This window comes from Pituophis catenifer, unplaced genomic scaffold (assembly GCF_029215685.1).
Source record: "Pituophis catenifer annectens isolate HBS135680 unplaced genomic scaffold, rPitCat1.0.hap2 SCAF_1, whole genome shotgun sequence".
Classification (NCBI taxonomy): domain Eukaryota; kingdom Metazoa; phylum Chordata; class Lepidosauria; order Squamata; family Colubridae; genus Pituophis; species Pituophis catenifer.
The window spans coordinates 350,426,605-350,451,356 of NW_027256881.1; the positions used below are offsets into that span (position 1 = coordinate 350,426,605).

At 40.6% G+C, this 24,752-nt stretch overlaps 1 protein-coding gene across 1 annotated transcript; it reads left to right on the forward strand.

Moving 5' to 3' along the window:
• The first annotated feature begins 1,395 nt into the window (after positions 1-1,395).
• LOC139312920 (vomeronasal type-2 receptor 26-like) lies at positions 1,396-24,752 on the forward strand. Its single transcript, XM_070938142.1, has 5 exons — positions 1,396-1,436; positions 2,140-2,319; positions 5,930-6,074; positions 6,981-7,058; positions 23,874-24,752. The coding sequence occupies exons 1-5, from the start codon at positions 1,396-1,398 to the stop codon at positions 24,750-24,752; spliced, it is 1,323 nt and encodes a 440-aa protein (XP_070794243.1).

The window sequence follows — 24,752 nt, forward strand, 5'->3', positions numbered from 1 at the left end:
GTTCTTCATCAATGTTGGGACAGATTTGCTAAGCAAGCACTTCCAGCATGATTTTGGGAGCAGCCACCAGTGGCCTCATTCAGTTGTGGTCCCTTGGAATATGGTGGCCGCTTCTGTCATTGCACCATGTGGCCTTGTGACAAAGAGATTCTTTCTGCTTCCCTCTGGCTGTTTGTGCAGCATTGCAGAAAACTCTGGAGCTCCAGCGAAGGTGAAGTTTCAGGTGGGAGTAAACAACGGTGATTTCATTTATTTATTTTATTTTCCGAGTGCAGAACATCTTACAATAAAAGGAGAAAATGTGCTATTTAAAATTGGCCTATTGATCTAAATAAACCAAAAACCAAAAACTATACAATCAATATAAAAATTAAATGCAGAGGGAATTTAAAAACTGTATGAGACATTATACAGGCCATTCTTGTTCAAAGTTACAAAGGCACTGAAAAAAGTGACTTATGATTGTTTTTCACACTTACGACCATTGCAGCATTCCCATGGGCATGTGGTCAAAATTTGGGCCCATGGCAACTGGCTCATATTTATGACGGTTGCAGTGTCCCACGGTCCTCTTTTCTGACTTTCCAAAAAACCAGGTCAATGGGGAAACTAGATTCATTTAACAACCATGTCATTAACAGGGGGGCATGGATCTAGTTCACAGGTGGTCACAATTACATCCCATGGACTCTGTCGATATCCTTGGGATCAACCGGATCAAACTGTTCCTAAATTACTGCAAAAGTCCTTTCCCCAGCCTTCTCCATAGGATCCACACCATGCTTGGCCTCCAACTGGGAAGAGATCCAAGCAATTTTATCAACCAGAATTCCTCTGTGAGTGTGAGAAAAAAAAATTCCCTCACAGTTGCTGTGCCTATTAATGGCCTTTGGCTTAGATAATTGAATAGGCCAATCAGAGTGCAGCTCCTGGTTTTGAATCTCCCGCGCTTTTTCTATGCCTTCCCTAACTGTCACTAACTGTCACTAACTGTCAGTATATAAGGAGCTGCTTGCCAGCAGGCTAAACCAGTTCGGGATCAGAGGCAGAGCTGAAGTCCCTAAAGCCTCTCCCTTCTGAGGAAGAAAGGCCCAAACTCCAATCGTACAGGCCGATTGGAGAAAGAGCTGACAAGATACTTAAGGAAGAGACTGACAACGGATATTCTGTTGAATAGGCTTTGTTTATTTTCGTAAATAAAACAGTTTAGTTTAAAAATCTTTGTGAGGCTCATTTATTTAATAGATTGTAAACATATAAAGTTACGGTCCACCATCTTTATAACATCCTGTGAGGCCTGAAGGAAAACCTACACATGACCCTTACCCAGAAGGTTCCAGATCATCTTTAAAAAGGCCACGGGTGTCACTCAGTGTTATAAGAAGTGCAAAAAGAATGGAGAAATATGGACATTTTGAGGCTTGTAGTGCCATGAGGTAGGCCTTAATAGAAGCTCTCGCTCAGGTATGTCAAACACAAGGCCCCTCCCACCCCAGTCCACACACAGGAGGGGATGAGTGCACAGGGTCCAACAGTGTCTGGCAGTAGTCACAGCCCATGCTGGGCAGGTGGGTCCAAGCACTGGGACTGCCAGTTTGGCCCTCCAAGCAAAAGGGGGAGGCAGAGCCGTGGGGGGAGGCACGTGATCAGGCCTGCTGAATGCACCAGGTGGCTGCCCACTCACTCACCCACTCTGTCCCACCATTTGTTTTTGCTTGCCCACAACCATCCCAGCTGGGACGGGGCAGGCGGCTGCATGGCCCCCTTGCAGACTAAACCTCATGCCTTCCCCCAAGCATCTTCTTCCACCTGCTCCTGTTGCTGTCCAAACCTCTTCCTCCAGCTCTACCAGATATGTGGGATGAGCCTCCCACCCACCTCCCCACCTGGAATGGCCCCAGTTTAAGGGAAGGGCAGAGAGACCCATCCCCAAGAGGCAGCCAGGACTCCCCTCCCTACCCTGCCTTGCCTGAGCCGAGTCCTAGAACTGACTTACATACCCTACACCAGCATACATTGGGACCCCTCAGTCAGGCCACCTCCACTCACCCCCTGGCTTGCCTTCAAGCAGTGGCACCAGCAGTAGCAGAGCCCACCAGCAGGAGCCCCACTGTCCCTCAGCCCCTCTTCCCAATCCAGGAAGCCCAGTCTGGGCAAAGAGAGTGAGCACAGCAGCAGTAGCCTGGAGCAGGAGGCAAGTGAGCCCAGGCAGCCCCTCAGGGAAGTGGGGCAGGGCTGTGGAGTCCTGGTGCCCTGGGAGCTCAAAGGTCAGATGACTCATGCTGCCATCTGTACCCCTCACATAGCCCAAGAGGGTCAGTGAGTCTCCTCCGGTGGATCAGCCTGATCCCACCCCCCAACATGAGGGACATCAAGCTCGCCATGTCCACCCTGGTCACACCCACCCAGACACCCACAACCACACAGCCATGCCGCACCCAGCTCCCCTAAGGGCAACAACAATCCTGATCTGGCCCTCAATGAAATGGAGTTGAACACCCCTGCTCCAGCTCATGTTCAGTTAGATTCATCCCTCATGTTCCTTCAGCAGAGCTCTGGATGTCCCTTGATCCTTTTCAGCTCCCTCAATTGAATCATGGGGCATGTTGGGGACAATGGACCAAGAGAGGTTGCATGTGTCTTGGTGGTGCAGCAGACTAAACTGCTGTTAAAGTAGCACTTAGCTGCCAGCTGCCTGCAATTACTGCGAGTTCAATTCTCACCAGGCTCAAGGTTGACTCAGCCTTCCATCCTTCCGAGGTAGGTAAAATGAGGACCCGGTTTGTGGGGGCAATAAGCTGACTTTGTATAAAAAAGAACACCGCTTAGGGGGGCCCAAAAGGACCTACTAAGCAGGTATATACAAAAGTATGAAGGCTATTGCTTAAAGCATTGTAAGCTGCCCTGAGCCTCTGGAGAAGACTGTGGTTATTACCTACAAAGCCCTTCATGGCCTAGGCCAGGATATTTGTCGGACCCCTGCAGCCAGCGACAATTCCCAATCACCCGGTGCATTAATTTTTTATTTTTATTTTATATCAAATTTATATACCATCCTTCTCCCTGAGGACTCAGGGTGGTGTACAGCCAAATAAAAACATAAACTACAAACATTAAAATACTATTAAAATGATATATATATATATAAATTTGGCCCCTGTGGCATTCCCACAGACAGGGTCTCCTGAGGGTGCCATCGGCCAGACAGTGTCGGCTGGCGACCCCCAGGGGGAGAGCTTTCTCTGTGGGCGCACCCACCCTCTGGAACCAACTTCCTTTGGAGCTCCGGATGGCCCCTGACCTTCGCTCGTTCCACCGTGATTTGAAGACCTGGTTTTTCCACAGCCTGGACTGATGGGGGGTTTCTTAATGAATTTTAAATGGTTTTAAATTGGAATTTTAATTTTCTATTGTCTTTTAATAAGGAACTGTGCATCTTTACCATTGTGAGCCGCCCTGAGTCCTTGGAGATAGGGCGGCATATAAATTGCATAATAAATAAATAAATAAATAAATAAATAAATAAATAAATAAATAAATAAATAAATAAATATCAAACTAATAAATAAATAAATAAATAATGTGATTGATCCCATCCAAGACCTCAGTAGCTTTCCTATTCCAGGTAGGGGCCAAGGCCTCAGAAGGACCATGCAGCAGAGCTTGGTATAATCCTCAGTTCCCTTTGGAACCCCATCAGACACAAAGAGTGGACTGGTCAAAGAGATCCAGCCTCCTTGCAGACAGAGGCAGCAGAAAAGAATCTCAAAGTCATCAGGCCATGATCTGGCCAGGACAAAGGGGACCAGGATAGCTCCTCCTCAGATCACGTTGGAAGTGGTCTGTTTTGAATTGAGCCATGAATGATGGTGGCCATGTTGAAATGCCTCTAAGGATTGCTCTAGAGATGGCAAATTGACATATCTCAAGATCTTAAGTCTAGGGAACACTACAATCAACCGTGAAATGCCCTCCAGAGATTCAGACATGGAAGTTGCTTTGCAGCAAGAAGGCTGGTACAGTAGTATTGATTCCAACTGGTCCTGTGAATGAATCTTCTAGAAAAGAATTTCAGACCTGGCAATTTGGGGAGCAGCACCCCAAATGACCAAAAGAGACAACCAGATGACAATTCCTACCCTTAGGATACAGCAACAGAAATTTTCAAATCTTGCCAAAAAATTGCAGTTAATATCCTGACATTCTTCCTCAAATTACATCTCTGCGTTGTGCCACTATTCCCAAGTAACACTCCTACTATCTGTCCAAACTAGGGGACCAGCCAAAATCCATCTTGTGTGCAAGGGTCACTTTCATGTAGGTCAACTAGACAACTTCCCCATGACTCCATCTGCTCTGTGAATTACAAGAGACACAAACATGTTTTCCATTCTGCTGCATGAAGAGAAGCTGTTGCTAAGGGGATAGGACAATGGCTTTCCCTGCAATTATCAGAAAAAACAGTCATTCTTCATGTATCCCCTGTTGATTTCTACACACAAAGATCTTCCAGGATAAAACCTGCTTTAAAAAATATCTCTGAGTTCACCAGATGTGGGGAAGAACGTATCACCTTAACCTGCCTTGCAAATTACTCATTCCTGGGATTGAAGAGACTCGCATGTCTTTACTTCTTCTATGGTCAAAGCCCAAACACAGGTAAGAAAAAACATTGTTGCTATAGAGTGGTCTTGGGGCCATCCAGGTGGCACTGGTGGTGTCTGATCTGCTAAACTTCCAGTGAGATTTGAGGAGGAACCTTCAGATCAGTTTCTGCATGAACCTCAATTTCTGTTCTAGGAGGGAAGGTGAGAAGAATGACCAGGCAGGACTCATTGCTGATGCTTCTGCTGCTCTTCTGGCTCCTGGCTCCAACTACAGCAAAGAGGCTGCAAACCCTTTGTGTGCTCAGGGACTATATCCCATTAAAGGAAAGCTCCTATAGGCCTGGTGATCTCATTATTGGTGGGAATTTGCCCATAGGAGCCATTTACGGGTCTGTTGTCCAAGACTTTAATAAAGTGAATCATCATTTCCATATTGGGTAAGTTTCAGCTGGAGGGAAAACATGCAGATAATTATTCTCTTTGCTTTAAATTCAGGGACTTTTTTTCCAAAAATACTTCTACTATTTGTACTGTCCTGGTGTAGTTCACATTTTATTCTTTTCTCCATAAAGTAGCAAGCTCTTCAAAGAGGCTGGAATTCTCAATCTCTTCATCAGGAAGATGATAAAGAACAAAAATGAAGAGGGAAGCTGTGCTGGCCTAGTAAAGAAGTTGAATTATAATATTAATCTGAACAGAAACTTCTGCTAGAAAGTTCAAATAAAAGCTCAGCACTCTTCCAGTGTTCAGGAGTTACAAAAATCGCTCTCAGTGTTGGAATCATCATTGTTGATGAATAATGGCCTTCAGTAAATCTTGGAGGTGACCCTCACTGTTTTTCTGTGCTCAGCAATCTTTACCTGAAGAAGCTGCTCCAAGACAGACTTTAAATAATTACATTGAAAGTGAAGCAGTTGGAAAGGCCACCGCAGCAAAGTGAATATGGCAGGGATGATAAAGAGTATAAAACAATCCATGATATCTACGGAAAGACTTGTCTCCTTTCTCACAAAGGCATCCAAGTTTGGCCAAGGAAAATCCTCTGAAAAAAAACCCAAACTCCCAAATGAAATTTGGGAGTTTCTGCCCTCAAAAGTCCCCCCAAACAGTAAAGCAAGTTCTACAGCCATGCACAAGCTTTCCTGTAATGTTTGCCAATGTTTTGCTCACTACAGATTCATCACCAGTAACTACCAGCAGTTCCTTGCATTGATGTTTGCTGTCTCCGAGATCAATAAGGATTTTCTTCTGCTCCCCAACATCTCCCTTGGCTTCCACATCTATGCACATTTCCAGACTGAGATATTTATTTCTTTAAACAGCCTCTCCATACTCTCCTCACGAGGCCAAGTGGTTCCAGGGTACAAATGTGACCTGCAGGACACTCTGCTGTCTGTCATTGGTGATCTCAACTCCAAACTCTCAAGGCTGATGGCCTCCATCTTCAGCATCTTCAAGGTCCCACAGGTAAGAGAGCTCCCTTGGATACAATATGGATAAGACAAAGATGAAAACACACACATAAGCCAAGAGGAAATTAAAAGTAGTTTGGGGGAGGCACATCATGAGCCTGTGACTCTTCATTTATTCTTCATAAAAGAGTAGCCATCATTTTAGTGCCATTTATTTCCTGTATCAGGTTGTTGGGTTCTTCTCTTGTCTTCTGATATATCACAATCAGTCAAGATGTGTAAGAGGTGGCTCTCCCTAAGAAGGGAAGGAGATGAAGCTTGCAAAGTTGACTGGTGGAGCAAAATCCTTACAATGGTGACTCCTAAAGTTGCCCTAAGACTTTACTTTGTCTTTGAAAGATGAATCTCATTGTTTTTCAGCTCGGTGTTGGCTTTGAGTTCTCTCAGGGAGAGAGAAGAGTTTATCCTTCCTTCTTCCAGATTAATGCCAAGGAATCTCCTCAGTATGTGGGTTTAGTGCAGCTGCTCCTTTATTTCCAGTGGAACTGGGTTGGACTACTGGCCCCTGAAGATGACAGGGGAGAACATTTCATCTCAACTCTGACACCAATGCTCCAGGAGAAGGAGATCTGCCTGGCCTTCACTGAAAGGTTGAAATTAGATGATCTTCAGATTGGAATAGAAAAAATGCTTCTCAAGTTACAGACTTGGTCAAAAACTGAAGTGATTTTTCTGTTTGGAGACTATGGTTGTAGTTACACTGTACAGTCACATTTATATTTACATGAAAAATTGAGCAACACAACATTGCAGAATGTTTGGATCTTAACCTCCCATTGGAAACTTAGTCTGGAGGAATCTGAAGATGCATTGCTCTTTCTAAAGCCTTTCCATGGAGCATTGAATTTTAGGGACCACACCGGGGATGTCTCCGAATTCAGCCATTTCCTCCTGTCTTTAGACCCTTGGAACCCACAAGAAGCCATCTTTCTCCCAGGATTGTGGGAACATGTCTTTCATTGCAAACTCCACAAACCAGGCAAGATCCCTCCAATGGGGGAAAAACAATGCACAGGAAAGGAGAATCTGCAGAAACTGCCAAATTACGTTTTTGAAATAAGCATGACAAGTGAAAGTTACAAAATCTACAATGCCATTTATGCTGTGGCACACGCTTTACATGCAATGTTTGCATCCAGAGCCCAACCGACCATGATGAGGCTTGGAAAGAGGATCTCCAATATCCAGTCATGGCAGGTAATTTCTTTGGCTTCCTTAGAGAGGAAGCTTCCCATATGCATTCCTTCAATTACTGATTAAATGTCTGCATGTTATTATATCAATGCATATTAAAAACAATTATTAGAAAAATGTGAATTAAGAATAATGTTTTGTTGGAAGAGTTTGGGGGGGGGGGAAGAGATGCAAACAAAGGAGCTGTCCATAAGACCCATTGTTCTTATTTTAAAATAATTTTTATTAAACAATTTTGTCTTTAAAAATAACCTAAAAAACAACTACAAATACATAAAAACAAAACTAAACACAGCAAATAATATATGCCATCTAAGGTCATTTTAGAGCTTTGTCTACCTCATACTTATTTTGCTTTTGTGGTTCTCTATTCTATCCTATCTATTTACTTTTCGATAGTAGTATAATAACTTTATAGCAATGTATAAACCAAAGTACTGCCCCCTGGGGGGTAGTGGGATGACTTAGGGGAGAGCTAAGAGGCAAGGGGGTCGCCTTCCTAATTTTTGTTTAAATTGCAGGTGGGCTGCCGCGTGGGGTGAGGGCCTGGTGGGGTGGCATGCCTGGCTGGCTGCTGGTGCCGCCACTGCCATTCTGCAAGGAAAGCCAGGGCCAGTATCAGTAAGAGTTGGCAGGGACCTTGGAGGTCATCTAGCAACCCCCTTCTCACACAGGAGGACTATACTAGGGATTTGAGCGACCTTTTAATTCTAGACACCTGCAGCCCATTCCTGCCTCCTCAGGTGTTGGAGCGTGTGGGGGGGATGCTTTTCAAGGAGTCACAAAGGGGGCTGAAAGCAGAGTCATTCTGACAGTGTCTTTTAAAATTGCTTGGAAGAGCAATTTTTCCCCTAACAATAATGGTTTGTATACTGTGGAATAAAACATATGCTTGGAAAAAATACTTGCAAAACTTGGACAGAAGGAAAAGAAAGGCAGGACTGGACTCATTTTCAGTAGCTAATAGTTCATTGTTATCAGTGACTCCCACTGATTCTAAACTCATTTTAAGACTGGGATTGGTGACTACTGAAATTTAAGTATTCAACACTGGTCTCAGAAATCTTTGAGAACCTGCAGAGGTGAAGACATTAGGTGGCCATCAGTCATTACCTTAGTGATGAACTCAAAGAGATCAGGCATGACATTGCTTATTTATCAGAACTGTTTGCAAAGTTCAATGAAGTGAATTTGCAGTTGCAAGGAAATGAGGTCAATCTTATTAAGGCCAAATTTGTCATCTCTACGTTTATTTCAAAGTTAACTCTATTCAAGCGCAATATAGGCCATCGCGAGCTATACCAATTTCCGAGCTTGTCCGAGCTGGAAGAGAAAGGTAGGCTATAAGATGATGATCTGCAAGGTTTTTGTGACCATTTGGACATGCTGCATAAAGATATGTCTGAGCGATATCAGGATCTTCTTTTGATGGAAATTCCAGATTGGGTGATAAATCCATTTTTAGATTCTGAGGAAGATGGGGTAGTGGAGGAACAACTAATAGAGCTGCAAAATGACATTGAGCTGAAGCCAAAGTTTAAGAAATCGTACCAAGAGTTTTGGTTACAGAAGGAAATTTCTGATTGCTATCCTGCACTATGGACAGTGGTTAAGAAGCTCCTTGTTGCATTTGCAACATCATATTTGGTGGAACATGGTTTCAGTGTGGTCATCCAACTTCTCTCCAAGCAAAGAAATCGACTCCAGATTACTGAATGTGGTGATTTAAGACTCCTGCTAAGTGACTTAAAACCAGACATTGGGAAACTGGTATCATTTCATCAAGCCCACCCATCACATTAAGAATTTACTGAACAGTGAAGTAGTTACTAAATTTTACTGAGTTTACTAACTTAGTAGTTCCTAGGGTTCTTGATAAATGACTATCAGGCTTTGAAAACCTGGAATCACTGGATCGTGTTCAACAATTTTGTTGAATTAACAAAAGATTTTTAAATTGGATTTTGAATAAATGTGCAATTCATTGTTACAGTTTTGAATTTTACTGTTACTATCTTCCTTAGTGAGTCGTGCAAACTGCTATTCTGAACAATGCTATTTATAGGGGTGGGGGTGAGGGGCACTGAGGATGAGTTTGTAGCACCAAGGGGGCGGTGGACTGAAAAAGTTTGGGAACCACTGGTATAAACACATATAGTAGTATTCATTATTCTTCTCTACCGATTTATATTCATTTATATTTACATCTCTTTGTTTAATGTTTTTTAATTACTCCAATTTAGGTTTCATGAGTACTAAGTTAAACATTTCCTGTTTTGGTTTCTATTTTCGAGCCAACTGTACATTTTATTCCATACTTCATAATAGTCTGAATCATCCCTCTCTTTTAGCTCCATAGTCATTTTATCCATTTCTGTGCATTCAAGAATTTTTCTAATTACTATTTTGTCTGAGGGTATATTATTTTGTTTCCAGTTTTGTGCAAATATGATTCTTGCTGCAGTGAGTATGTGTAGTGTGATGTATTGAAGTTTTTTATTCATTTTCGGGTCCAGTATTCCTAATAAAAATAGTTCTGGTTTCAAATCTGTTTTTTGCTCTGTAATTTCTTCCAGACATTTTTGAATTTTGCACCAATATTTCCTTGTGATGGGGCACGTCCACCACATGTGATGGAATGTTCCAAATTTGTAGTTACATCTCCAGCATTTGGGGGATAAATTTGGGTACATTTTGGCCAAACTCGCTGAGGGCAAATGCCATCTATAAAACATTTTATAGAAGTTTTCTTTGTAGGGGACTGCTGTTGTAAGTTTATAGTTCCTTGTCCATAGTTTGTCCCACTGTTCTAATTCTTTCTGTCCTCTACTATCCCCTGAAGTCCATTTAACCTCATGCCGACTGCTTCAGTGACTCCATCCAGTCCCCTCATTCTCTGTCGTCCCTTTCTTCTTTTCCCTCAATCTTTCCCAGCAGTAGCCTCTTCTCCAGTGAGTCCTTCCTTCTCATTAGGTGGCCAAAGTATTTGAGTCTCATCTTCAGGACCTGGCCTTCTAAAGAGCAGTCTCCTCTAGGACTGACTGGTTTGATTGCCTTGCAGTCCAAGGGACTTCCAGGAGTCTTCTCCAGTACCAGAGTTGAAAGGCCTCAATTCTCTGATGCTCAGCCTTTCTTATGGTCCAACTTTCACAGCCACACATTGCAACTGGGAAAAAGATAGCCTCGACTATACACACTTTTGTTGGCAGGGTGATGTCTCTGCTTTTTAGTAAGCTAGCTAGATTTGCCATAGCTTTCCTCTCGAGGAGCAAGTGTCTTTTAATTTCTTAGCTGCAGTCCCCATCTGCAGTGATCTTGGAGCACAGGAAAACAAAATATGTCACTATCTCCATTTCTTCCCCATCTATTTGACAGGAATTGAGAGGGCCGGATGCCATGATCTTAGTTTTCTTAATGTTCAGTTTCAAGCCAATGTTTGCACTCTCCTTCTTCACCCTCATCAAGAGGTTCTGTAGTTCCTCTTCACTTTCTGCCATTAGAATGGTATCTTCTGCATATCTGAGGTTGTTGATATTTCTCCAACAATCTTAATTCCATCTTGCGATTCATCTAGCCCTGCCTTTCTCATGATGTGCTCTGCATGTAAGTTAAATAGGCAGAGTGACAGCCTTGCCTAACTCCTTTCTCAATTTTTAACCAATCAGTGGTTCCATGTCCAGTTCTCACTGTTGCTTCTTGACCCCCAAATAGGTTTCTCAAGAGACAAATAAGATGGTCTGGTACTCCCATCTCTTTAAGAACTTGCCACAATTTGTTGTGATCCACATAATCAAAGGCTTTAGCATAGTCTATGTCAGATGTAAATGCCTTATTCTCTAATGTGTAAATAATGTATATATGGAACATCAGGGGTTAACTTATTACTTGAGCTTTAATGTATTCATATTTTACCACTCCCATTCCTGGCTCCGCCCCTTGTATATAAAAGGAGCCATCCTCCCCATTTTCCTTGCTTCTATCTTGAATATTCAGCGAATATAGAATGCCTATTATGATTAAAGAGAATTATATTTAAACCTATAATTTCTATTATCTTTATTGAGTCTGATCCTGAAAATATTGCAACAAGCTGGTAGCAGAGGATGGTTTATTGACTCAATAAGTAATTAAAAATATCCAAGAAAGATAGGCCCAACACCAGGGCCTACAGCAAAGAAATAGAAACTGATCAAGAGATGATCAACGAATCCACTAATGCGATTTCGAGAGAATCCGAAGAATACACCACTGAAGAAGAAGAACTGATGAGTGAAAATAACGACCAGGAAGAAATCGAGATAGAAAATAACGAACTCAGGTCAGAAATATTAAAAATACTAAAAAGCCAAAAGAATGATGAAAGCCTCATCGCGGACCTCCAGGAGATGCTGAGGAACAGCGGAGCAGCGAGAGAGAAAAACATCATTAAAGAAAAACCCAAAGATCAAAAAACTGTGAGTGAAATGACTACTGAGAAAATAGTTGTAAAAAAGAAAAGATGTGACCCCGCGCGAAATTTTGAACGGCAGCCATCTTGGTTTCAACGAACTTCAAAAGAGAGTGAAGCAGAGCCAATCAAAACGCTCAGTTCAAAATTTCTGGCGCGAAAAACGCTATCAGACGAAGAAAGTGAAAAAGAAGTCTCAAACTCTTCAGATGAACCAAAATCAGAAAGTGAAGACGATTTAACAAAGTCTCAAGTAGAGTCAGCAATGAAAACACTTTTTGCTGCTTTTGGGCCAAGATTGAAAATTTCTAAGACATCAACGAAGAAGCAAGCAATCAAACCGACAACTCAAGACCTGCACGCTCCCATCCTGACTTCGAAAACGACGACACCCGAGCCCAGAGAGCCATGCCGATTCCGTCCTACACCGCAGACAGAATCGAGTGCCAGCACACACAAGAGAAAGAGAAGAACCGCCGCCATCACCAAAGCCCCAAAAACCGAGCCAGAGACCGACTCATCTGAAGAGGAGCGGATCGAGAGAGCTGAAATGGAGAGAACCTTCCACAACGGCGCCAAAGAAGAAATGAGCAACGCGCATGTGCAAAACTACGTAGACGGCCCCGAAAGACTTGAACTGGCCAGAGAACCGCGCAGACTCGTTACAAGCATCCCAATGCCGTTCTGTAATTTCCTGCACTTGAGAGACCACGGACTGCCTCAGGTTGTAAGTAATGGACAAAATAATGTGGGGAACTTACCCAGTGACTTCCCAAAACTTAGAGTTGATGGCATTAATTTACAAGAGTGGTACCAACAGCTTCAGGTTATTTTTATGAAAGAAAATTTACTATTCTTTATAACTAGTCCTCCAAGAAGACCTTGGACTTTAAAAATAGACTGTTTACATCATAGAGCATTTTTCATAATAATTTCTAGCGTGTCTCCTGCAATGTATCATAGCATCAAACCAAACCTAACTGTATCAGAAATAATTCAATGCATGTTTAATCTATTTCACAGCGATAGCGTAGCCACAACCACAAGAATGTCTAAGGATTTCTTTTCTTCTAGAGTGAAACCAGGGGTTTCTATAAGTGAACATTTGATAAATCTAAACAAAATAAGAGCTGAGCTGCAATTGAGGGGGGAAGTGATTTCAGATCAAACTATGAAAAGTGTTATTATCAATTCACTTGATCCATCATGGGATAGCTTTATGTCACACTTAGATACCATTAATTTGGGATATTTATCAATAGAAAGTCTATCTAACAAATTGATAGCAGAAGACAATTCAAGAAAAAATCGTTCCAGTAACCAAACAGAACACAAATCTTTTAGGAAAGTAGTCTTTCAAGATAAATATAATGAGGTCTTTAGATGCCACAATTGTGGATCCAGGGAACACAGTAGAAGAGACTGTCCCAAAGTCCCAAGGGAGAGACATAGGCCAGAATATAGGAGCAAATACAATTACAGACAATCTTCCACAGATAGACACAAATATAGAAGCCCACCAAACTACAGAGAAAGTAGAGGGGGTAGAGAAAATTCAAAAGAGAGAAAATCTGGGTCACTAAATGGGCTAAATAAACAAGACAGCACCAAAACACAACAAGATGAGAACAATAATTGGCTTATTGATTCTGGTGCAACAAATCACACCACTAATAACAAAAGTATATTATCTTCATTTACAGAAGATAAGTTTGTGATAAAGGTAGCTAATCAAGAAAAGGTTCAAGTATTAGGCAGAGGAAATGTGACCTTGCCTGGTTTAGGGAAAATAGAGGGGGTATTATTAATCCCAGAAATACCTCACAACATACTAAGTGCTATAAAACTAAGCAGAGAATCTGACATCAATATAGTTTTCTCAAAGGGGAAAGCAACTATAGAAAAGAACAAAACAAATGTAGGCACTGTGATGATAAAAGGGGGTCTACCCTATCTGATAACCAAAGAAAGATGGTTACATAACATTGATTCAAATATGGAAGACTGTATTGAAGCAGATGATGAAAATGTCAGTAACAGTGACAATGATGAATGTAAAATAACTCATGATAACAAAAATACACACAATGAGAAGAAACCAAAAATAGGTAAACCAATTCATGATGAGTGTGCTCATATCTTACATAGGAAGTTAGGACATGCAAGCTTTCCTGTAGTACAAAAAATGACTGAACACGCAGAAGGTGTAAAAATAAAAAATTGTGAAAATTATTTAGAATGCTCAGTATGTAAATCCACCAAACTAAAAACCAGTCCTAGACCAAAAAAATCTAACAGATCAACTAACAATATTTTTGATTTGGTACATATGGACTTAGTTGGTCCATTAACTCCATCAATTACCTATAGAAAACGTTACTTCCTAACAATAGTGGATGATTACAGTCGCTATGGTTTTGTTTACACATTAAAGCACAAGGATGAAACCTTTCAGAAATTTAAGGAATTCTACAAACGCATAGAAACACAACATAATATCAGAATAAAACAAATTATGACAGATAGGGGATGTGAATTCATGTCTAAAGAATTCTCCCAATGGTTAAAGGATAGAGGGATGCTACATTTCACGTCCAATCCATTTTCTGCCTTTCAAAATGGGATTGCAGAGAGAAAGAACTCCACACTACAAACCATGATTAGATGCACATTAGAAGATGCTGGTTTAGGCAAACAATTTTGGTCAGAAGCCTTACATTATTCAAATTACACTCAAAATAGAACATGGTCCAGTATTGTGAATAAGACACCATATGAGGTGATGTACAATAGAAAACCTAAATTAGCACACATGCACATATTTGGAGTTACTGCAGACGTGCACATACCTAAACAATTGAGGAGAAAGGGAGAAAACGTATCCAGGAGATTAAGATTCATGGGATACGAAACTGGAACCAAAGGGTACAGATTCATCGATAATAATAACAAATTTATAGTATCCAGAACAGCTGTGTTTCATGAGCAGGCCAATTGGTCTAAGTTGCACCTTAATGAAATTTTTTCTAATAAAAGCAAAGATAATATATCTTGCGAGGAAGGAACAACAGAAAATCAAAATACTAACAAAAGTAAGAACAAAACCAAAACTTGGACAAATAGTCAGCATAAAATAAAGACAGACACATTAACAAAAAAGGAAGCCAGATATTTGCATGACAACCATAGCAAACCTGAAAGAAATATTAGAAATAATAGAAACCAAATACCAAATAAATACAAAGATTATATTATGCATATGGATGGAGAACAAATAACACCTAATACATATGAGGAAGTATTGAAACTTCCCCGTGAAGAAAGAGAAAAATGGGAACTAGCTATGGAAAAAGAAATGAAAAGTTTACAAGGATTAAATGTATTCACACCTGCGATCGCACCTAAGGATAAAACAATTATAGGTACCAGGTGGATTTATAAAATTAAGAATTTAGAAGGAGGAAATACCTTATACAAAGCCAGACTAGTTGCACAAGGTTATGCACAAAAATATCCAGAAGACTACACTGACACATATTCACCCACAGTGAGAACAGAGAGTGTCAAAACAGCTCTAGTAGTAGCATCTGCACTCAATCTAGACGTGTTTCAATATGACATACAGACTGCATACTTACATGCAAAATTAGATAAGGAAATATATGTAAGAGCACCACACAGTCAATACACTAATAAGAACGAAATTTGGTTACTAAATAAGAGTCTGTACGGATTGAAGCAATCTGGCAAAAGATGGTACGATTGTTTGGTAAAAGTACTAAAGACCATGGATTTCAACGCCACCACTGCTGATAACTGTTTCTTTGTAAAAAAGAGTAATGATCATATTGAATTTGTATTAATTTATGTGGATGATATTTTATATATTGGAAAGCATAAAGAGAGCAGGGAAATCTTTGTAAATAAGTTAAACGAACACTTCTCATTGAAATCACTAGGTAGAGTGAATAAATACCTTGGTGTACAAATTAACAAAACAAAAGGGGGATTCAAACTTACTCAAAAAGATAAAATCATTGAACTCCTAAACAAATGTAACTTAAATAATGCCAAAACATGTGACACACCTATGCAAACTGATTTTCTTAGAAACAATGATGAATCTTCCCCTGAGTTTAAAGATAACACATTTTACAGATCAGTTATAGGTTCACTCCTTTATATATCTAATTGGACTAGGCCAGATATTGCATTACCTCTCAATTTATTGTCAAGATATGTTAGCAAACCAACCTTGTATCATTGGGAAGCTGTCAAAAGAATTTTAAGATATCTGAAAAGTACATTAGATTTTTGTTTAATATTGGAACCCAATAATGACAAAGAACCAAAAATTACTTGTTATGCTGATGCAGATTGGGCTGGTGATACATCATGCAGAAAGAGTACCTCTGGTTATGTTTTTCTATTGAACGATTGTCCAGTTTACTGGTATACTGGTAAACAAGAACTGGTAGCCACCTCTACCACAGAAGCAGAATATGTTTGCTTGTCTAAAGCTGCAAATAACCTTGTATGGTTCAATGATTTGATCACAGATGTTTGGAAGAAACCTACTTTACCATTTATTATGCATGAAGATAATAAAGCGGCCATTGAAATTTCTAGATCCGATGCAATTGGACAAAGGTCCAGGCATATTGATATAAAATTTAAGCACGTGAGACAACTATCTCAAGACGGATTCATCAAAGCAATACATTGTGATACTTCTGAACAATTAGCTGACATATTAACAAAACCCTTACCTTCTAAACAACACAAATATTTAACTTCTAAATTATATGTATTATATTGTCCTGAATCTGAATGTAACTGGTGTTGTATAACGAACCGGCATTTAGAGGGGGATTTGTCAGATGTAAATGCCTTATTCTCTAATGTGTAAATAATGTATATATGGAACATCAGGGGTTAACTTATTACTTGAGCTTTAATGTATTCATATTTTACCACTCCCATTCCTGGCTCCGCCCCTTGTATATAAAAGGAGCCATCCTCCCCATTTTCCTTGCTTCTATCTTGAATATTCAGCGAATATAGAATGCCTATTATGATTAAAGAGAATTATATTTAAACCTATAATTTCTATTATCTTTATTGAGTCTGATCCTGAAAATATTGCAACAGTCTATGAAGCAGAAGTAGATGTTTTTCTGGAACTTCCTAGCTGAATCTCCTCGATCCAGCGTATGTTGGCAATGTGATCTCTAGTTCCGCTGCCTCTTCAAAATCCTGCCTGTACTTCTGGTAGTTCTCGATCCACATACTGCTGGAGTGTAGCTTGTAGGATTTTGAGCATAACTTTACTAGCATGTGAAATGAGTGCAATGATATGCTAGTTTGAACCTTCTTTGGCATTGCCCTTCTTTGGAATTGGAATGTAAACTGACTTTTTCCAATCCTGCGGCCACTGTTGAGTTTTTCAAATTTGCTGACAAATTGAGTGTAGCACTTTGACTGCATCGTCTTTAAGATTTTGAATAGCTCAGCTGGAATATTGTCACCTCCACTAGCTTTGTTGCTGCTCAGATTTCCTAAGGACCATTTGACTTCCCATTCCAGGGTGTCTGGCTTGAGGTCAGTGACCACCCCATCGTGGTTATCAAGGACGCTAAGCTCGTTCTTGTATAGTTCCTCTGTATAATTTTGTCATCTCTTCTTAATCTCTTCTGCCTCTGTTAGGTCCCTGCCATTTTGGTCCTTTATCATGCCCATCTTTGCATGAAACGTTCCCTTCATATCTCCAATTTTCTTGAAGAGATCTCTTGTCCTCCCGATTCTATTGTTTTCTTCTATTTATTTGCACTGTTCATTTAAGAAGGCATTCTTATCTCTTCTAGCTATTCTCTGGACTTCTGCATTCAATTGGGTGTATCTTTCTCCTTCTCCCTTGCCTGTCAGGGTTCCAAGTAACATCTCCAATGAATGAAAACTCCAAGGCTTGAGTTTCTTTAAAGTTGCATTTTATTAGAGATGTCATATTGACACATCTGGGAAAACCTGAATCTGAAAGTTTCCAAGTTTTCTCCACCCACAGAAAAGTTCAAGTCCCTGCCCAACACCCACATGTCCATCACATGGTCCAATCAAACATTGTTCCAACTGGAGATGCCTCTCAGTTCCAGCCTTCCAGGTGCAGGGCAAGTTGTCTTTGACTTCTTGAGAAAGGAATGTTAGTATTACTATACATCACCTGTGCTCCATACAATCCCCCCTCCCAATTTCCCACAGTAGTAAATGTAGCAGGTCTGAAGGCCTAATACAAAAGATGGCTTCCAGGCCTGACATTGCCTTTCGCTTCCCTTCTTTCTTCAGCCACTTATAAAGCTTCCTCAGAGAACCATTTTGCTTTCTTGAATTTCTTTTTCTTAGGGATGGTTTTAGTTACTACCTCTTGTACAATGTTGCGAACCTCCGTCCATAGATCCTCAGGCACTCTGTCTATGAGATCTAATTCCTTAAATCTATTTGTCACCTTTACTGTATAATCATCAGGGATATGATTTAGTTCATGCCTGAGTGCCCTAGTGCTTTCCCCTACTTTATTCAATTTAAGCCTAAATTTTGCAAGGAGAAGCTCATGATCTGAGCCACAGTCAGCTCCTGGTCTTGTTTTTACTGACTGTAAAGAGCTTCTCCATTGTTGGCTGCAGAGCACAGAGTCAGTCTGATTTCTGTGTTGACCGTTTGGTGATGTCCATGTGTAGAGTCTTCTCTTGGGTTGTTGGAAAGGAGCGTTTGCTATGGCCATCCTATTCTCTTGACAAAATTCTATCAGCCTGTGCCCTGCTTCATTTTGTACTCCAAGGCCAAACTTGCCCGTTATTCCAGTTATCTTTTGGCTTCCTACTTTAGCATTCCAATCCCCCATGATGATAAGGACATCATTTTTTGGTGCTATTTCTATAAGGTGTTGTAGGGCTTCATAGAACCGGTTAACTTCATCCTCTGCAGCACCAGTGGCATAGAGTTGGACTGCTGTGATGTTGAATCGGTTGCCTTGGATTTGAACTGAGATCATTCTGTCACTTTGGAGCTTGTTTATTCATTTCGGCACATTCAAATCTTTTTTGAATAATCAATCCCTCTGGTGGTAAGTATTGCGCGAATGCAATTCTTGCTGCTGTTAGTGTATGCAGGATCAGATATCTTATTTTTTTTTTTATCAAATTTGGTTTTTAATATTCCCAGGAGAAATGTTTCCGGAATTAACTCAATTGGCAGTTTGTTAGATCTTGTAGCCACTCTCGTGTTTTGGTCCAATACTTTTTCGCTTCGGGGCATAATCACCAAGCGTGAAAGAAGGTATCTTGGTGTTCGTTGCATTTCCAGCACTTGGGGCTTAAATTTGGGTACATTTTGGCCAGCCTTGCTGGAGCTAGGTGCCAACGATATAGCATTTTATACTGATTTTCCTTATAAGCCACCAATTTTGTTAATATATAGTTTTTATTCCAAATAGTTTCCCAATCATCTAGATTTATGTTATGCCCTACATTTTTTGCCCATGCAATCATCGGTTCTTTTACCACCTCCTCTGCTCTATCAAATTCTAATAAATAATTATATAATTTAGATATTAATTTTCTTTCAGGGCCAATCAGCAATTTATCTAATTGTCTTGGATCCAAATCTATTCCGTATTCCTCCTTATCGTTTCTGTATCTGGATTGTAGTTGTAAGTATGGCCACCAGTCAATGGATATTCCTTGTTCTTTTAATACCTGGTTACTTTTCAGCTTTCCCTGTTTATCTAAGATTTCTGTGTATCTAGGCATTTTACGAATGTCTAATGTGTTGGGGTGGATCATAGCTTCCATGGTAGATAGCCAACCGGGAATTTTCATATAATGTTTCTTCTTTATATCTTTATATCATATTAGTACATCTCTTATTTTATGTCTGTAAATAGTATGTATCCTATTCCCTTTGTCCCACATAAAAGCATGCCACCCCTTTTGTAAATTGTGTCCTTCCAGAATTAAGATTCTTCTTCTATTCCTTAAATTGACCCAATCCCTTATCCAAACTAATGTCGCTGCTTTGTGGTATAGTTCCCATGCCGGAAGACCAAAACCACCCCTACTTCTACTGTCTTGGAGAAAGTGTAATTTTATCCTTGCCTTTTTTCCAGACCAGACAAATTTAGTAATAATTTTATTAAGTTCCATAAAAAAATTTCTATCTAATGGGATGGGGATTGTTTGAAATAAATGTAATAGTTTAGGTAGGATATTCATCTTAATAGTCGCTATCCTACCTATAAGCGATATTTGTAACATTTCTCACTTTTCCAAATCTTTCTTAATTTGTTGGACCAACATCATATAGTTATCCTCCTTTAACGAGGAACACCTCGCTGTTAATCATATCCCTAGATATTTAATTTTCTTAACAATTTGTAAGTCCATTTCTTTTTCTAATTATTTTTTTCTGAGTTGTTGTTAGATTTTTAACTATCATTTTGGTTTTCCCTCTATTAATTTTAAGTCCTGATACTTCCCCATATGTTTCTATTTCCCATATTAGGGAGGGGCCAGATTCCAGAAGTTCCTCAATAATAAATACCATATTGTCAGCAAAGGCCTGTGCCTTGTATTCTTCTCTTTTAATTTTCATTCCCTTTATCTCTTGGTTTGCTCTAATTCTATTTAATAATATTACTAATGTTAAAATGAAAAGAGATTGTGTACCAGTCTTGCTTTTCCTACTCTTTTATTGACTATGAAGGCTACTCCATTTCTTCTGAGGGATTCTTGCCCACAGTAGTATACCTGATGGTCATCTGAATTAAATTCACCCATTCCTGTCCATTTTAGTTCGCTGATTCCTAAGATGTCGATGTTCAGTCTTGTCATCTCTTGTTTGACCACATCCAGCTTGTCTTGATTTATGGATCTTACATTCCAGGTTCCTATGGAGAAAAAATCTTTTCAGCATCAGACTTTCCTTTCACCACCAGATACATCCACAGCAGAGTTTCCTTTTGGCTTCAGCCCAGTTGCTTCATTCTTTCTGGTGCTACTAGTACTAGCCCTCTGCTCTTCCCCAGTAGCATATTGGACACCTTCCAACCTGAGGGGCTCATCTTCCAGCGTCATATCTTTTTGCCTTTTGGTACGACTGTCCATGGGGTTTTCATGGCAAAGATACTGGAGAGGGTTGCCATTTCCTTCTCCAGTGGGTCACGTTTTGTCAGAGCTCTCTACTATGACCTGTCCATCTTGGGTGGCCCTGCATAGCCTAGCTCATAGCTTCATTGAGCTATGCAAACCCCTTTGCCACAACAAGGCAGTAATCCATAAAGAGGGCCATAACCGTAGCTCTAACTAAATAGTCCTATTTCTAAAGGTCTCTTTTATTCCAGATTCTTGCCTATTTGAGGAATGTGCAGTTCAACAACAGCGCTGGAGATGAAGTCTCCATCTCAGAAGATGGACTGGGATCTGCTCGTTATGATCTTTTGAATTGGATTCTCCTCCCGAATCGATCCTTTGTTCCCATAAAAGTTGGGCAAGTAAATCCTAAGGCTCCCCCAGGCCAAGATTTCACCATTAACTCGGATGGAATCATCTGGGCCAGAAAGGTGAGCTTCAAGGATGTTGTAAGTTCAGGGAAAGATTCATTCTCTTCCTGAGATGCAGAACATCTTTCTAACTTGAAAAATAATCAATTGAATCAGAAATTATGGCATTTGGTGAAAAATCTGCTTTGTACACAACACGTTTGAGGTCTGATTTATGTCATTCCATAAAGAATTAGACTTGGAATTGACTTCTGCTTGAAACACAGGATGCAATTAAAAGGAAGCAAAAGTGATTTCTGTGAATCACTTCCTCTCAGTTGTATCCTGACAGTTCTTTCTTTTAGAAATTCTCTTGTCCCATCACAAGACTTACTCTGCAGGCTGAGACTCCAGTTTCAATCTCCCACATCCATGGGTGTGTCAGGAATGCCACTGGCCTGAATCCCTCAGGACTGTTCTTGATTTCTGATAGACAGTGGCAATATGTTTCTTTAGAAGAGAATCTGAACACAGAAGAAGGAATACAGGAGGGAAATAGGAATGGGGAAAAGAATGAATGCAGCAGGTTCATTGCTTAGGCCATCTCAAGTATGTATCTTTTGTCTTTCAGAAGGTGCCCTTTGCCAGGTGTGGCATCAAGAGGTGCCATGTAGGAGAGAGGAGAAGAGTTCCAGAGGGAGAGCCAGTTTGCTGCTACCATTGTGAAGGTTGTCCCGAAGGGACCATTTCTAATCAGACAGGTAGACAAGACTTCAAATGTTAATCTTCCAGGATCAAAGAAAACATTCATTACGTCATTTTTGTCATTTTAAGAAGATTGACATGAAACAATATTTTTTTCAGGAAAACCTTTCAGTTTACAGATCTAAACTGCCCTGGCCACAGAGACACCTTTCCCGATCCTCAGCAGTTCCATGCAGGATAGCTTTAGGGCAGAATTTATGAATGTCCAACTTGGATTTCCACTCCTACTCTAACATCCAATTGGAAAAACTGCCTTCCAATCTTTCCTGAGGAAGTGGGGTGTGAGGTCCAAGCTTTAATTTTTATTATTCAGAATAAACTCCTTCCGTCCCCACTATCAGCCTCTGAGGAAATAGAAAATATAGTATGAAACAAGAATTTCTAACTAATGCAAAGATTGGCCTCATTTATATTTGTCTTTCAGGCACATTTAGACTCTGATTTTTTTAAAAAAAGTTGACAAGAAGGAGGAACTTGTCCATTAAAAAATTCCTTCTCATGTGCTGCAACTGGTTACATGTCCGGTCCCATAGATCTCTATTGGGATGCTGCCATACTGGTGGGAGGGGGAGGCTGGGGGGGGGGTTGTGCAGGGTTTCATTTGCATTGCTTTGCTGTACCTTGTGGGAAAAAGGGAGTGGGGAAGGAATGTGCCTTAGGTCATTCTAGGGAGGGGGGAAGGAATGTGCTTTGAGCTATCTTCCAGGATCAAAGAAGACATTCTGTGAGAGAAAAATTCCCTCACAGTTGCTGTGCCTATTAATGGCCTTTGGCTTAGATAATTGAATAGGCCAATCAGAGCGCAGCTCCTAGTTTTGAATCTCCCGGGCTTTTCTAACTGCCACTGAGACAGTATATAAGGAGCTGCTTGCCAGCAGGCAAAACAGTTTGGGGTCAGAGGCAGAGCTGAAGTCACTAAAGCCTCCTCCTTCTGAAAGACTCGGACTCCAATTGCACAGAGCGATTGCAGAAAGAGCTGACCGGACATTGCAAAAGGAAACTGACTACTGATGTTCTTTTAATAGACTTTGTTTTATTCATGCAAATAAAAACAGTTTAGTTTAAGGTCTTCTGAGACTTATCTGTTTGGTGAATTGTAAAGAGATAAGGTTGCGGTCCACAAACCTCCATAACACATTCATTAAATCTATTTTGTTTATTGTGATCATTTTTGATATGATTGACATGCACTCGTACTTTTCAGCAGAACCTTTCAGTTGATGGATCTAAATTGTCCTGGCCACAGAAGTCACCTTTCCTAATCCTCAGCAGTTCCATGCAGGATAGTTTTAGGGCAGAATTTATGAATCTCCAACTTGCATTTCAACTCCTCCTGTAATATCTGATTGTGAAAACCAAATTCTAATCTTTTCCTGAAGAAGTGGGGTTTTCAGTCCAAGCTTTAATTCTTATTACTTAGGGCATGCTTCATCCATCAATACTATCAACCTCTGAGGAAATAGTTCTGCCAGAGAAAGAGGAGATTCATCGATCTGTGTCTCTTTGATAGAGTAGGAGGAATCAAATAAGTCTGAATGAACACATTTGAAGCACAAAGCAGAGAGGTTAAGGCAGGGATCATGTACAGATAAACAAATAGCAACATTCCTGGATAACAGGTCTATCGATCTTCTGTGTGTTCCATTATAAAGTAGGGGAGAAAACAGGCAGCAATCTCAAACTGAAAGCCACATTACTTGTGGAAGTCCACAGTGAATGGATAGCTAGAACTGAACTAATCCTCGTCACTGGCTAATCTATCCTAGAACCATTATAAATGCAGCATGATTTGCTTGAATGAATGAATTCTTAACCAAAGATTCTTGATTTCAGATGCTGCTCACTGTGAACCCTGCCCAGAAGACCAATATCCCAACAAGGACAAGGACCAATGCATTGCCAAGAAGATCCACTTCCTTGCCTATCAAGACACTCTTGGATACACTTTAGTTTCTCTCACTCTTTTTCTCTCTGTGAGCACATCTGCAGTCCTGGTGATTTTCTATAAACATCATGACACACCAATTGTTAAAGCCAACAACAGAGAACTCACCTACATCCTCCTGGTCTCCCTCCTGCTCTGCTTCCTCTGCTCCTTCCTCTTCATTGGTCAACCAGGGAAAGTCACCTGTCTTATACAACAATCTGCCTTTGCCATTCTCTTTTCCCTGGCAGTTTCCTCTGTGTTGGCAAAAACTGTCATGGTGGTTCTGGCCTTCATGGCCACCAAACCGGGGAACAAGACAAGGAAACTCTTAGGAAAACCACTGACCAACTCCATTGTCTTAGCGTGTCCCCTGATCCAAGCAGTCCTTTGTACCACCTGGCTGGGAACCTCTCCCCCATTTTTTAACTTGGACTTCCACTCCTTGTTTGGAGAGATCATCTTGGAATGTAAGGAAGGCTCAGTTTTAATGTTTTACGGTGTCCTTGCCTATCTAGGTTTTCTGGCCCTCGTTAGTTTCTCAGTGGCCTTTCTGGCTAGGAAATTGCCTGACAGCTTTAATGAAGCCAAGTTCATTACTTTTAGCATGCTGGTCTTTTGCAGTGTTTGGATCAGCTTCCTCCCCACCTACCTGAGCACCAAAGGGAAGTCCATGGTGGCTGTGGAGATCTTCTCCATTTTGGCCTCTGGAGCTGCTCTCTTGGCTTGTATCTTTTTCCCCAAATGCTACATTATTCTACTGAGGCCTGATCTGAATTGTAGAGAAAATATAATAAGAAACAAGAATTTCTAA

Excerpts from the sequence above, each read along its gene's own strand:
- LOC139312920 (XM_070938142.1), top strand. The coding sequence starts at position 1,396 with ATGGAGAAATATGGACATTTTGAGGCTTGTAGTGCCATGAG. Across the intron at positions 1,437-2,139 it reads GAGGCTTGTAGTGCCATGAG|GAAGCCCAGTCTGGGCAAAG; the intron begins GTAGGCCTTAAT and ends TTCCCAATCCAG. Across the intron at positions 7,059-23,873 it reads TTGCAAACTCCACAAACCAG|GAAGACCAATATCCCAACAA; the intron begins GCAAGATCCCTC and ends GAACCCTGCCCA.